The following is a 14,032-nucleotide window of genomic DNA, read 5'->3' as shown; positions in this document are numbered from 1 at the left end:
TTTTTTTTTTTTTTTTTTTTGTCTTGTTCTTTCATTGGTGACCATTTTACAGATAAATAGGTATTGGGTTACTTTTACTTAGAAAGTCATTTTTAAAATGTGTTCAGTGTGAAAAAAAGTGGAATTGTAAACTGAATTATCTCATCTCATGCCTCCCCAAAGTGTGGTTCCCCATCCTAAACTATTTTCCTTTTACTTGGTTGAGTTTTGGTTTTCTTTGTTTGTTTTTTGTCTCAAAGCACATCAAATGTCACCATGTGAGCGTTAGTTGGCATTATGTAAATAGGTAGAATAGAGTATCAAGAAAGTGCTTCACAAGAATGAAGAGATAACACACCACTCTCCGACCTAATGCCATCAGATCTTTACAACATGAAAGACAAACAGGACTTTAAGCTGTGGGGGCCTAGGCTTCTCTTCTCTGAAGAATGATAAGAAAATTTCTTATTAAAAGTTGGTACTCTTGGCAGTCATGGGGTTCAGGACATGCTACCTCAAAATATGGCACCTTGGACTTCTCTGGTGGCACAGTGGTTAAGAATCTTCCTGCCAATGCAGGGGACACGGACCTTGGTCCGGGAAGATCCCACATGCCGCTGAGTAATTAAGCCCGTGTGCCACAACTACTGAGCCTGTGCTCTAGAGCCCACGAGCCACAACTAGTGAGCCTGTGTGCCACAATTACTGAAGCCCTTGCACCTAGAGCCCGTGCTCTGAAACGAGAAGCCACCACGATGAGAAGCCTGGGCACCGCAATGAAGAGTAGCCCCTGCTCACCACAATTAGAGAAAGCCTGCACACAGCAACAAAGACCCAAAGCAGCCAAAAATAAATAAACTAATTAATTTTTTAAAAAGTATTTAAAAAAATAGAGCACCTTGGCATATTGGATGTTTTAAGCTGAAGGAATCTGAGAAATGGCTAGTGTAGGAAGAACTTTCTGACCTTCACCTAACCAAGTCATGAGATACTCACATCATAAGATAGCTGCCAGCACACCCTGGAAGAAGATGTGACTAGTATCCATATCAAATCCAGCTCTCCCACCAAAAGCATTGGGCACACGCAGTCTGCACAGGGATGCTCCAACCTAAGAACATCCCTTCAAGACCACAGTAGGTAACTGTTTCATGTAAATTCATAGAGGCAAAGTTAAGTGAACTGAAAAGTCAGAAGAACTACCCACAATTGAAAGAACAAGAGGAAGCCGTTGAAAAAAGTAATAAAACATAAATAAATAATTTACCAAAGAATTCAAAACATTGTTAATAAAAATGTTGACTGAATTAGAAAAAAATAATTGATCTAAACACTGATATTTTAACAAGGAACTAGAAAATATAAAAAAGACCCAATCAAAACTAAATAATTCAGTAGCTAAAATAAACACATTAGAAGGAATGAATAACAGACTAAGTGATACAGAAGAATGCAAAAGTGATCTGAAAGATAAAATTATGGAAATCACCCAGTTGGAACAGCAGACTGAAAAGTAAATTTTTTAAAAACTGAAAGCAATTTAAGAGATGTCTATGATAACATTAAGCATGCCAATATTCACATTATAGGGATTTTAGAAGACAGAGAGAGAAGGGGATCAAAAATGTAATGAAGAAATTATGGAGATTGGTTCAAGATGGTGGAGTAGAAAGACGTGCTCTCACTCCCTCTTACAAGAACACCAGAATCACAACTAACTGCTGAACAATCATTGACAGGAAGACACAGGAACTCACCAAAAAAGATACCCCACATCCAAAGACAAAGGAGAAGCCACAATGAGACGGTAGGAGGGGCACAATCACGATAAAGTCAAATCCCATAACTGCTGGGTGGGTGACTCACAGACTGGAGAAAACATACCACAGACATCCACCCACTGGAGTGAACGTTCTGAGCCCCACATCAGGCTTCCCAATCTAGGGGCCTGGGAACGGGAGGAGGAATTCCTAGAGAATCAGACATTGAAGGCTAGTGGGATTTGATTGCAGGACTCTGACAGGACTGGGGGAAACAGAGACTCCACTCTCGGAGGGCACACACAAAGTAGTGTGCGCATGGGGACCCAGGGGAAGAAGCAGTGACCCCAGGGGAGACTGAACCAGACCTACCTGCTAGTGTTGGAGGCTCCCCTGCAGAGGCAGGGGGTGGCTGTGTGTCACTGTGAGGACAGGGAAACTGGCAGCAGAAGTTCTGGGAAGTAATCCTTGGCGTGAGCCCCCCCAGAGTCTTCCATTACCCCCACCAAAGAGCCTGGGTAGGCTCCAGTGTTGGGTCGCCTCAGGCCAAACAACCAACAGGGAGGGAACCCAGCCCCACCCATCAGCAGACAAGTGGATTAAAGTTTTACTGAGCTCTGCCCACCAAAGGAACAGCCAGCTCTACCCAGCATCAGTCTCTCCCATCAGGAAACTTGCACAAGCCACTTAGATAGCCTCATCCACCAGAGGGCAGACAGCAGAAGCAAGAAGGACTACAATCCTGCAGCCTGTGGAACAAAAACCACATTCACAGAAAGACAGACAAGATGAAAAGGCAGAGGGCTATGTACCAGATGAAGGAACAAGAAAAAACCCCAGAGAAACAACTAAATGAAGTGGAGATAGGCAACAACCTTCCAGAAAAAGAATTCAGAATAACGAGAGTGAAGATGATCCAGGACCTCGGAAAAAGAATGGAGGCAAAGATCGAGAAGATGCAAGAAATGTTTAACGAAGACCTAGAAGAATTAAAGAACAAACAAACAGAGATGAACAACACAATAACTCAAATGAAAACTACACTAGAAGGAATCAATAGCAGAATAACTGAGGCAGAAGAACGGATAAGTGACCTGGAAGAAAGAATGGTGGAATTCACTGCTGTGGAACAGAATAAAGAAAAAAGAATGAAGAGGGCCTAAGAGACCACTGGAACAACAATAAGCACAACAGCATTCACGTTATAGGGGTCCCAGAAGGAGAAGAGAGAGAGAAAGGACGGAGAAAATATTTGAAGAGATTATAGTTGAAAACTTCCCTTACATGGGAAAGGAAATATACAAGCAAAAGCTAAGAGAATTCAGCACCACCAAACCAGCTCTACAACAAATGCTAAAGGAACTTCTCTAAGTGGGAAACAGAAGAGAAGAAAAGGACCTACGAAAACAAACCCAAAACAATTAAGAAAATGGTAATAAGAACATACATATCGATAACTACCTTAAAAGTGAATGGATTCAATGTTCCAACCAAAAGACACAGGCGTGCTGAATGGATACAAAAACAAGACACATATATATGCTGTCTAAAAGAGACCCACTTCAGACCTAGGGACACATTCAGACTGAAAGTGAGGGGATGGAAAAAGGTATTCCATGCAAATGGAAATCAAAAGAAAGCTGGAGTAGCAATACTCATATCAGATAAAATAGACTTTAAAATAAAGAATGTTACAAGAGACAAGGAAGGACACTACATAATGATCAAGGGATCAATCCAAGAAGAAGATATAACAATTATAAATATATATGCACCCAACATAGGAGCACCTCAATACATAAGGCAACTGCTAACAGCTGTAAAACAGGGAATTGACAGTAACACAATAATAGTGGGGGACTTTAACACCTCACTTACACCAATGGACAGATCATCCAGACAGAAAATTAATAAGTAAACACAAGCTTTAAATGACACAATAGACCCGATAGATTTAATTGATATTTATAGGACATTCCATCCAAAAACAGCAGATTACACTTTCTTTTCAAGTGCACACACAACATTCTCCAGGATAGATCACACCTTGCATCACAAATCAAGCCACAGTAAATTTAAGAAAATTTGAATCATATCAAGCATCTTTTCTGACCACAGCGCTATGAGATTAGAAATGAATTAGAGGGAAAAAAAACGTAAAAAGCACAAACACATGGAGGCTCAACAATACGTTACTTAATAAGCAAGAGATCACTGAAGAAATCAAAGAGAAAATCAAAAAATACTCATCATTCTCAATGCTGAAAAACTGAAAGCATTTCCTCTGAGATCAGGAATGAGCCTAGGATGTGCACTCTTACCACTATTATTCAACATAGTTTTGTAAGTCCTAGCCATGGCAATCAGGGAAGAAAAATAAAAGGAATACAAATTGGAAAAGAATAAATAAAACTGTCAGTTTGCAGATAACATGATACTATGCATAGAAAATCCTAAAAATGCCACCAGAAAACTACTAGAGCTAATCAGTGAATTTGGTAAAGTTGCAGGATACAAAATTAATGTACAGAAATCTCTTGCATTCCTATACACTAATGATGAAAAATCTGATAGAGAAATTAAGGAAACACTCCCATTTACCATTGCAACAAAAAGAATAAAATACCTAGGAATAAACCTACCTAGAGAGACAAAAGACCTGTATGCAGAAAACTATAAGACACTGATGAAGGAAATTAAAGATGATACCAACAGATGGAGAGATATACCATGTTCTTGGATTGGAAGAATCAATATTGTGAAAATGACCATATTACCCAAAACAATCTACAGATTCAGTGCAATCCCTATCAAATTACCAATAGCATTTTTTATAGGACTAGAACAAAAAATCATAAAATTTGTATGGAGACACAAAAGACCCCAAATAGCTAAAGCAGTCTTGAGGGAAAACAGGGGAGCTGGAGGAATCAGACTCCCTGACTTCAGTAATCAAGACAATATGGTACTGGCAGAAAGACAGAAATATAGATCAATGGAACAGGATAGAAAGCCCAGAGATAAACCCAGGCCCCTATGGTCAACTAATCTATGACAAAGGAGGCTAGGATGTACAATGGAGAAAAGACAGTCTCTTCAATAAGTGGTGCTGGTAAAACTGGACAGCATTATGTAAAAGAATGAAATTAGAATATTCCCTAACACCATACACAAAAATAAAGTCAAAATGGATTAGACACCTAAATATAAGACTGGACACTATAAAACTCTTAGAGGAAAACATAGGAAGAACACTTTTTGACATAAATCACAGCAAGAACTTTTTTGGTCCACCTCCTAGAATAATGGAAATAAAAACAAATATAAAGAAGTTGTGGTACATATATGCAATGGAATATTACTCAGCCGTAAAAAGGAAAAAATTGGGTCATTTGTAGAGATGTGGATGAATCTAGAGACTGTCAAACAGAGTGAAGCAAGTCAGAAAGAGAAAAACAGATATCGTATATTAACGCATATATGTGGAACCTAGAAAAATGGTACAGATGAACCGGTTTGCAGGGCAGAAAGTAAGCAACTTTAAATTGGATACTAGGCTTCCTTTTATTTTACACTTCCATAATTTTACAAAGTGCCATACTGTGTTACATAATAAAATATAAACCAAATATGACAGTTATGTGACCCAATCTCATCTTAAAATCATATTAGCTGATGCTCTTGGATTATGACTATCCAAAATTGTACCCGCCACAGTTAATCTGAAGAAAAAAGGAAATTAGACTGAATTATTAAGTATGTGAAACCCATTTTGGTGGATCAATTCTATTCAACTTGTAAACTTTTTCATTGATGGAAAATGGAGCTAAGCCAAATATGAAAAATTGTTTCATTTTTTTTACCTGTGCTACCTAGTTTGTTTTAAACAGAACATCCTCCAAAACAAGAACAAAGTCAGTTTACTGTATTAATTTTTTGAAATGCAATATGCATTTCTTAGGCATTGATTTTATTTATTTAATTATTTTTTGTAAGTCATACATGCCTCAACACACAAAGATGGCTACTTATGTAACATCCTTCCTAATATGTCCAAGTTCCAAAATAATATTCTCTCTTAGACAAATATATTATCATGAACTAGGTGCCACAAAACAAGAGGTATTCTAATACTGTATTGAAAAAGAATTGTTTTGAGCTCTGAGTGCTTAAGAGAACAAGTAAATGCATCTGCTACAATTTTCAATCAGTAACTCTATCATTCAGAGAACTAGATGACAGTATAAGAACCCTGTAAGTATTTTCTTCAGAAGAGGAGAGGAAACACATAGAATCTGAGACTAAGGTAGGCTGACAAGTTGAATTAATACCACCAGGAGCCTGCTGTTTTGTGGACACAATTGCAATGGCTCTATTATGTAACAGAACAATGATTTTCAAAGATTTATGATGAACACATGCAGTAGCAAATATGTTAATAAATTAATTAAGAAAAGTAAAACCCTTTCCAGTATTCTTACTTGGAGGCAGATCCTGCATTTTGGGAATATAAAAACACTCCCTGAAGTGCCTCAGCTTATCTTCCTCATCGAGGCGGAGGGCAACCCTCTCATCTGTTGGGTGACATCTAAGTTCAGATGCGATGCGTCGGACTGTGTTAGCTGGTAACTCAAGAGGTGAAGGTTCCATTATAAGTTCTCCTCTAAAAATTAATTTGAAAAAAATTAAAAATAATCTAGCCACCACCATTTTTTTTTGGTAGAAAATTAGCTTTTAGGTAAAACACCTTTTGTTTTAACTAAGCTTCTCATCTTCCCAACCTCACGAATAATATAATTAACAATCAACATTAAACCCCATGCCTGAGTTTTTCTCATGCACATAATAATGAAAATAATAGTGACTTAGGGATGCTGAAAGGACTGAATTAGGTAATGGTACTCAAGACAAAGTAAGCTCTCAAGTAAGTAAGCTCTTTCCATTTTTATTTTCTGAGAAGTGGTCCAAATTACTGTTGTTCAAACATATATAATGTCAGCACTTTTTCCTTTAGGTGTCTTACTAGGAGGTAACAGTAAAGATGCTTTTGTGAAAAGTATAGAAGAGCAGTGCCCCAACTAGCTTATCCTCCTTCTCCCTAGCCCACCTCCACTCTCCCCTCCCCAATGATTCTTGGATCATAGTTTTAAAAATATGAACATATATACAATAGAACCTTAACAAATTCTTTATTGTGAATAAAAACAATATCGATGAAAAAGTATTTAAACACCTTAAATAATGTTAGTAATTTTTGCCATATGAAGACCAAAGAGATCTACCTGCTGCTGCTAATGAGAAACTTCTCTTTCACAGTCATACAGAGCATCTTTTTTTTTTTTTTTGCGGTACGCAGGCCTCTCACTGTTGTGGCCTCTCCTGTTGTGGAGCACAGGCTCCAGACATGCAGGATCAGCGGCTATGGCTCACGGGCCCAGCCGCTCCACAGCATGTGGGATCTTCCCGGACCGGGGCACGAACCCGTGTCCCCTGCATCGGCAGATGGACTCTCAACCACTGCGCCACCAGGGAAGCCCCCAGAGCATCTTTGAACAAAGCAGGACCCTTTCTTGAAACCACATCCTGCTTCCTTTAGTCATCATCTAACACTTCCCACCCTTTTGGAAAGAAAACTTAAATTTTGGAAAGGGATAAATGACAATGGAGTTTTATATTTATATTTATTTTGTAATTAGTCTTTATATTTTATTTCCCAAAGTTTTAGTTTTTTAAAATTGAGCAAGAATAGGAGAGGCTTCCTGTTTAAGATGGCAGTGCAGGAAGATACTGAACTCACTTGACCCCACAGACACAATGAGTCTACAACTACATATGAAGCAATTTCCTCTGAAAAAACCTAAAGGCTGGCTGAGCATCAACTACACATCAGGAGAATGAGGGGAAAACCACACTGAAGTGAGTAGAAGAGGCTAGGACACAATCTAGCCTTGACACCCTCTTGCCCGTGTGGTGACCCACAGTCTGGAGGGAATCAAACCTGGAGCTTTTCTATCAAGTGTGTCTTTACTATAAACCCATTACTTATGGTAGCTTGATTGAGTTACTATTGAACTGTATTCTACCTGGGCGCCTGAATCTTGTTTAATTTATCTTTGTAGTCAACCCATTCCTGAGCAGTGCCTTTCAGATAGAGTGTTCCCCCCAAAATGGCAATTGAATAAGATTCACAAAATAGCTTGGTGAATTATTTGACAGGATTAATGACTGTTACTAGAGGAATACCCTCCTCATTCCAACTACAGAGGAAATAATTAAAGGAACATTTTCAATGGGATTCAGAATCAAGAGAGCTTGCCTTGTATTTGAGACTTCCTTTGGAGAGTCAGCACTTTCAGAGTTCATCAGGGTTGACTCTAAACTCTAACTGGGTTATCTAAATCAATACACAAATTAATTTTCTACCATCATATTAGCAATAAAATTCAACTTCATTTAAAAAAATATTTGTATTAACTCATTATCCTCTCTATATTTGTTTCTTATTTAATCCCTGTAACAATTCTGAGGGATCAGTGTCATTTTCCCCTATTTTGAGACCAAACTCTGGAATCAATAGAGTAGAAACAAAAATGAAAGAGAAGGATAATAGAGCTCACAATTTGGGACTGCACTTGCCTGAGGAGCTGAGTCAAATTGTGCTTGTCTTTGACAGGGCATGTGGGTGGAATGTGCAGAGAAGAATTCCTGACCCAAGACTTGAACCTCTCACTTTTTTTTCTTTCAATCTTGTTTCTTGATTTTCCTTTTGATGTTTCTTTGGTTCATTCCCTTTCTCTCCCTTTATTTCTTTTTTCAGCCCTGTACTCAGTCTGCAAAGCACCACAGGCTATTGCTCTTTTTAATCCTTTCAGTCCCAGCCAGGCAAAGGTTAAAGTGCTGGTCCTACTTCTGGGCCTGTCATAGCCCAGGTGTCAAAACCTCACCTGCACTGACAGTAAGATACCTGCTGGTGAAATAGTCTTTCCAGAAGAGCAAACTGGGTACCACCCTGCCAACAGGTACAGCTTCCGACAGAACAGAAGCAGGGCTTCCCTGGTGGCGCTGTGGTTGAGAGTCCGCCTGCTGATGCAGGGGACACGGGTTCGTGTCCCGGTCCAGGAAGATCCCACATGCCGTGGAGCAGCTGGGCCCGTGAGCCATGGCCGCTGAGCCTGCACGTCCGGAGTCTGTGCTCCGTAATGGGAGAGGCCACAGCAGTGAGAGGGCTGCGTACCGCAAAAAAAAAAAAAATTCCAAATTTTATACTTCATGTATTTAGTGTTAATTTTATTTTAAAAGTGGACATGTACATATATGGTCTTAGGCGAGTCTCCTAACATTTCTCTGCTGCAATATTATGTAAAACTATCTTAAATTCTACTTCAGAAGATCATGGTTAGGATCAAATAAAATTATTTAAGTAAATTCCTTTCTAAAGAGATAAAAGATAGTCTCATAATATATCTTCATATTAGTACCTTGTGATGGAAATTGCCATTTTACTGTCAATTTAGCTTTTGAAATTTTGTAAATTGTGTTTTCAATTTTATTTAGACAGCTGAAACTCTTAAAAATTTTTTAATGGAATTACGGAATTCAGGATCTCCTAGTTACCCACAGGTCTAAGGTTAAATAGTTAAGTAAATGACAATGAGTACCCAGTAGTTAATCTTTACACAGTTTCAGGTTTCATGCCTGAAATGAGCAAATTATTCACTTGAGTCCAAAGATTAGAACCTGGTAAAGCAAATTATGAAGAAAGTGTGTAGCTTTTCATTGAGAAAGAAAGTATTACTTAATATATGTGCGTAGAACAGTGTTCTTTAAATATATCATTGTTTGAGGAATGAGTGACATCACTGACATAGCTGCATACTTCATATCTAAGCTTATATGAATTATATGCTGAGTTTCACATTAATAAGTTCAATGCATTTGCTCCAATATTACTACCTAAAAAACACCCCTCCGTCCTCAAAGTAAAAGCAGGAAAGAAAAAAGAAACTCTTTTACCTATGTAGAAAAAATGTGTATCAACTTTCCATTCTTAGGCAAACATTTCACAGAGTGAAAGGGGAAGAAACCTCACTCAAGAAGCAGACATTTTCACTTCTCTAAACAAAAATTGAGTATGACTAACAGCACTAAAGACAACTAGAGTTACCAGAAAACAAAAGACCTAAAGCTTATTTAATAATTTGAATTTTGATCAAATCTTACCATTTAAACTCGAGTACCAAGATTAATTTATTCAACTATAACTATATTTTAGTAGATGAATTGCAGTATACTATTGACATCAATTCTTTTTTTACTATATTGGTAAAAATCTCTTCATTTAACTCGCAATTTTAAAGGTGAGAACACTTTTAGGGTGTTGCACTGTTTTTATGAAAATAATTTGGAGGAGAAAAAGAGAAGAAACTGGCAGAAGAAACCTCTAAAGCATTATGACAAGAATTCTAGCAGAATATCCCTTTAGAAAAATCACTGAATGTATATTTGTGTACAGAGTATATATATCAGTGTCTCAGGGCTTACCGGCTAGGATTCCAGTGGGGTCCACAGCTCGCAGTGTTTCTGCTTCAACAAAAAAAAAAACCTCTCAAGAGTTCCTTACAAATTGATAGGCCAGACTTCTGGGTGAGAAATTGAAAGCACTTCTGCTCAGACTCCACCCTCCGGGGAATCTGTGAGCTAACTTTAGTTCTTCCCACTCTGTGTATGCTGATTGTAAATCTCCAATCACTGACAAACATCTAAACAAAATGCTGCTTCTGCTCTCTATTTCAAACACTAGGGGCTCTGCTTAGGGCAGCTCCCTAAGGGGCTCTGACCTTTACACTTAGATAAACACTTCTTTGTCCTCCAACTAAGACCTTTGAGAATGTGAGCTATATCCTATAATAATCCTATAGAGTAAATAGATTATCCTCATTTTTGTGTGAAATGAACCAATGAGTTTGTCCAGGAACTAAATCCCCAAATTTGCAATCCTTCCTTGCTTTGGGCTATGGAATACACTAAGGACTGGAGAAAAGTTCTTTCCCAACTCTGGGAGATAAGGAGAACTTAGATTTTGAGGCAGTACCCCACTGTCAAAAGCACTGTAAGTTTCTAGTCTGAAGGTAGAGTTTGATATTTAATGAATTAACATTTTAGTCGAAAGTTTAATATTGGCCCTCAATTCTAGAATATACTTTATTGCCCAATAGGTGGATTTTAGAAAGTCCTAAATTAACCGTTAACAAAACAATCAAGGAAGAAAGAGTTAGAGTTTGAAGATCAAGTGGAAACTAGTCTAGGAAACTTCATAAATGGAAATTATTCCTTTAAGCCTGTGGGCTATCTATTGTTCTACCTTCATTATCTCTTTAGCTTATTCCTGAGCTTGGGTCTTTTAGTGAATATCCTTTTAGGTATCAAAAACCAAGAGCAAAATGTTTCAGAATGAAGACCAAAGATAGAGACTGGGCCTGAATAATTAACTCACTTGTACATCCACCGGTTGTTGAGCCCCACACCATACCAGGTATAGCATTATTTGATTCAATCATCTCTACCATATGTTTGCTGTGTAACTCTGGACAATTTACCTCACCTGTGGTGAGTCTTATATGTCATCTATCAGATGGAGACATAAAAGTACCTTTCCATCAAGATTACTGAGACATAAAACAATGTACCTAGAGAGCCAGTGTACCAAGACACATAAGTTAATAAGTAACATGTCCCTATTTTTTTTTAGTTAACCAGACCAAAAGCATTACCCTCCAGTGTATGAGAGATGGGGATAAAAGACATGAAGTCACTTTCATACAAGTAATTGAACAGTGAAAAGAAAATGTATTTCATCTCATGAACCTTATCATTACAATAATACTATAGAGTAAGTAGAGTGTCTTAATTTTATTAAGTTGGAAGAGTAAAACTTTGAATCCAGAGTATCTCAAATTTTGTGTTTTTTTTTCTATTTTGCTTATTCCTTATGCTATAAGAGTGTTAGACAATTTGTCCAGTTCTAATATCCAGGAAGTGAGCCTGAGGGTGAAGTCTGTGTCACTTTTGGTAGGAGAATTATACTCCTTTAACTACAGGAGACAGATATAGGTACATATAGAAGTAGAGATAAAGTGTCTTGCTTTCACACTACTTCTTCTAATGTCTTTTGATAATGTTAAAGACCATGCCATAAAAAGATTGTCTTAAAAACTATTGTTTAACATAGCCACTTTTAAAGAACTTGCGTGGAGGTCTAAGCTGTCATTCTAGTTCTTATATTTTGTATATCTGTCTTTTTTAATCTGTTACCTTCATTCATTTTTTAAAAAGTATTAAGAATATTCTTTGTTCCTGGGGATATAATGGTTTTCCATTATAAAATCTTTATAATACTCACATAAGCCCCTAAAAATATAAAGGATTGTGAGATAAGTCGTGACAGGAGTGGTGAAAGAAAGATCCACTGCAAGGCCAGCTGTGGCGGGAAAAGAAAGAACAGAGTGAGCTTCAATTTCTTCCTTTTTGGAAACAGAAAGAGGAAACATGTTGCCAGGATAAATGCACCAATTCAGAGTTGTCTTTTAATTTCCATGTATGTCATCTGGCCTGTAACATGATATGTCTCTGAAAGGCAGAAAATTTGATTTTATCCTCTTCAGAGTTTACCCATGAATAGAGCTAAGAAAATATCTGTTGAATTAGGTTGGTTTTTTTTCAGAAGATGATTCATTTCCTTCCATCAAAATTGCTGATTGGGGATATGAGGGAAAGTCTGTTCTCTCAAAAACTGATTCTTAAACAGTGAATTTTATATTTACTCTTCAAGGCTTATTCACTAAGGCTGGACCAGTGTGTGGCATAAAGTAGTAGACTTCAGTCGGGGCTCACAGTATTATTAATCAAATTAAATTCAGTGTAGCAAACTGTTTCTGTAAGAATCCAAGGCTACAGATCCAACTATGAAGCTCTAATGCTAAATGTTCAGTAAGTAAAAACGAGTATGTGACTAAGGCAAAGATGCTGGTTGGTGGCCAGTTCAGGTCCAACTATTAAAAGTGTTCTGTAGAAGTAAAAGAGAACCTTGGGGGCCAGTGAGGACGGACTGATAAAAAGCTGCAGTCTCAAACTTGGATGTTGAAGGGTAGCATAATATGCCACCCCAAAATAGAACTGTAGTAGTTCAGGACATGTCACCACAAAATATGCCACTGTGGCATATTGACTATTATGAGCTGTAGGCACTTGAAAAACAGGAAATGCAGGGAGAGGATGTCTCTGAACTCCCTTTATCTGCCTAAAGATAGATCTGAAAGGAATCCAATTTTCATAAATGCCCTCCTCAGAAGTTTCATTAACCAGGGGAGATTGAGTCTTATCACAGAAGAGACTAGAAGTCCACACCACACACAGACAGACCTTGTCACAAACTATTTCTATCTCTCATCCTTTCTTCTAAGGGCCCATTGATCTTTCCTAAAAATCGTTTATTCTCCACGAAGTGGCATACATTCCTCTTCCCTACCCTATTAAGATGGGAATTTAGCCTGAATTCTAAGCCAGCTCTGAGAGTTATTCATTTTCTCCTGGATATTTCCTGTGTATACATGAGGTATTCATGTTAATAAACTTACGTGTTTTTTTTTTTTTTTTTTCTCTTGTTAATCTGTCTTTTATTACAGGGATCTCAGCTAAGAACTCAGAAGGGTAGAGGGAAAATTATTTTTCCTCCCCTACAGTATATAGGAACTTTCACATAGATCTATTTTTTCTAATTAAGTAAAAACATGTAGGAACTCGCTTCTCACTTCTGTGGAGGGAAATTTAATCTGAGTCATTATTAGGACTCTCCTTCCTTCTTCTTCCAAGGGGATGTTGGAAATACCCCAGACGTTTTACACATAGCAAAATACTCTGGGGCCAGCCTAGTAGCTTCCTTCTCTCTCTTCCCTTCTGCCTCTCCTTTCCCAGCCTCATCACTCTGCACTGCCAACACTCTTTCCCCTTCCTCTTAGGGTTAACCAACATAACATAAGTTCTCTCAAAACCCAGGTCAGGGGGTTCTTGTCAAGCAATTTCATTCTGAAGCCAAGGAATGCCAAATCTTTCATGGGTAGGGGAAAATATTGGAACAATATCAAGAACAGAACACCCCCCCCAAATTCTCTCTCCTCTTTTCTTCCCCTTCCCCTTTCCTTTTCTCCCTCCTTTCCTTTCCTTCCCTGCCTTCTTCTCTTGCCTTCCCTTTTTATCCTTCCCCCTTCTTACTCCCTTCCCTCCCCCCTCTTCCTCTA

At 38.0% G+C, this 14,032-nt stretch overlaps 1 protein-coding gene across 1 annotated transcript in view; it reads right to left on the bottom strand.

The window, feature by feature from the left end:
* Positions 1-10,404, bottom strand: part of KYNU (kynureninase) — a 93,096-nt gene extending 82,692 nt beyond the window's left edge. Inside the window, exons 1-2 of the mRNA XM_024744101.1 lie at positions 10,281-10,404; positions 6,221-6,402 (exon numbers count right to left, since the gene is read on the bottom strand). Of these exons, the coding sequence (XP_024599869.1) occupies positions 6,221-6,389 (169 nt within the window). The 5' untranslated portion in view covers positions 6,390-6,402; positions 10,281-10,404. The remainder of the gene's footprint in view (positions 1-6,220; positions 6,403-10,280) is intronic.
* Positions 10,405-14,032: the final 3,628 nt, after the last annotated feature.

Source organism: Neophocaena asiaeorientalis, unplaced genomic scaffold, assembly GCF_003031525.2.
Source record: "Neophocaena asiaeorientalis asiaeorientalis breed wild unplaced genomic scaffold, Neophocaena_asiaeorientalis_V1.1 scaffold11, whole genome shotgun sequence".
NCBI lineage: Eukaryota > Metazoa > Chordata > Mammalia > Artiodactyla > Phocoenidae > Neophocaena > Neophocaena asiaeorientalis.
Note: the sequence above shows the minus strand (reverse complement) of the source record. Positions and strands in the feature narration are given on the sequence as shown.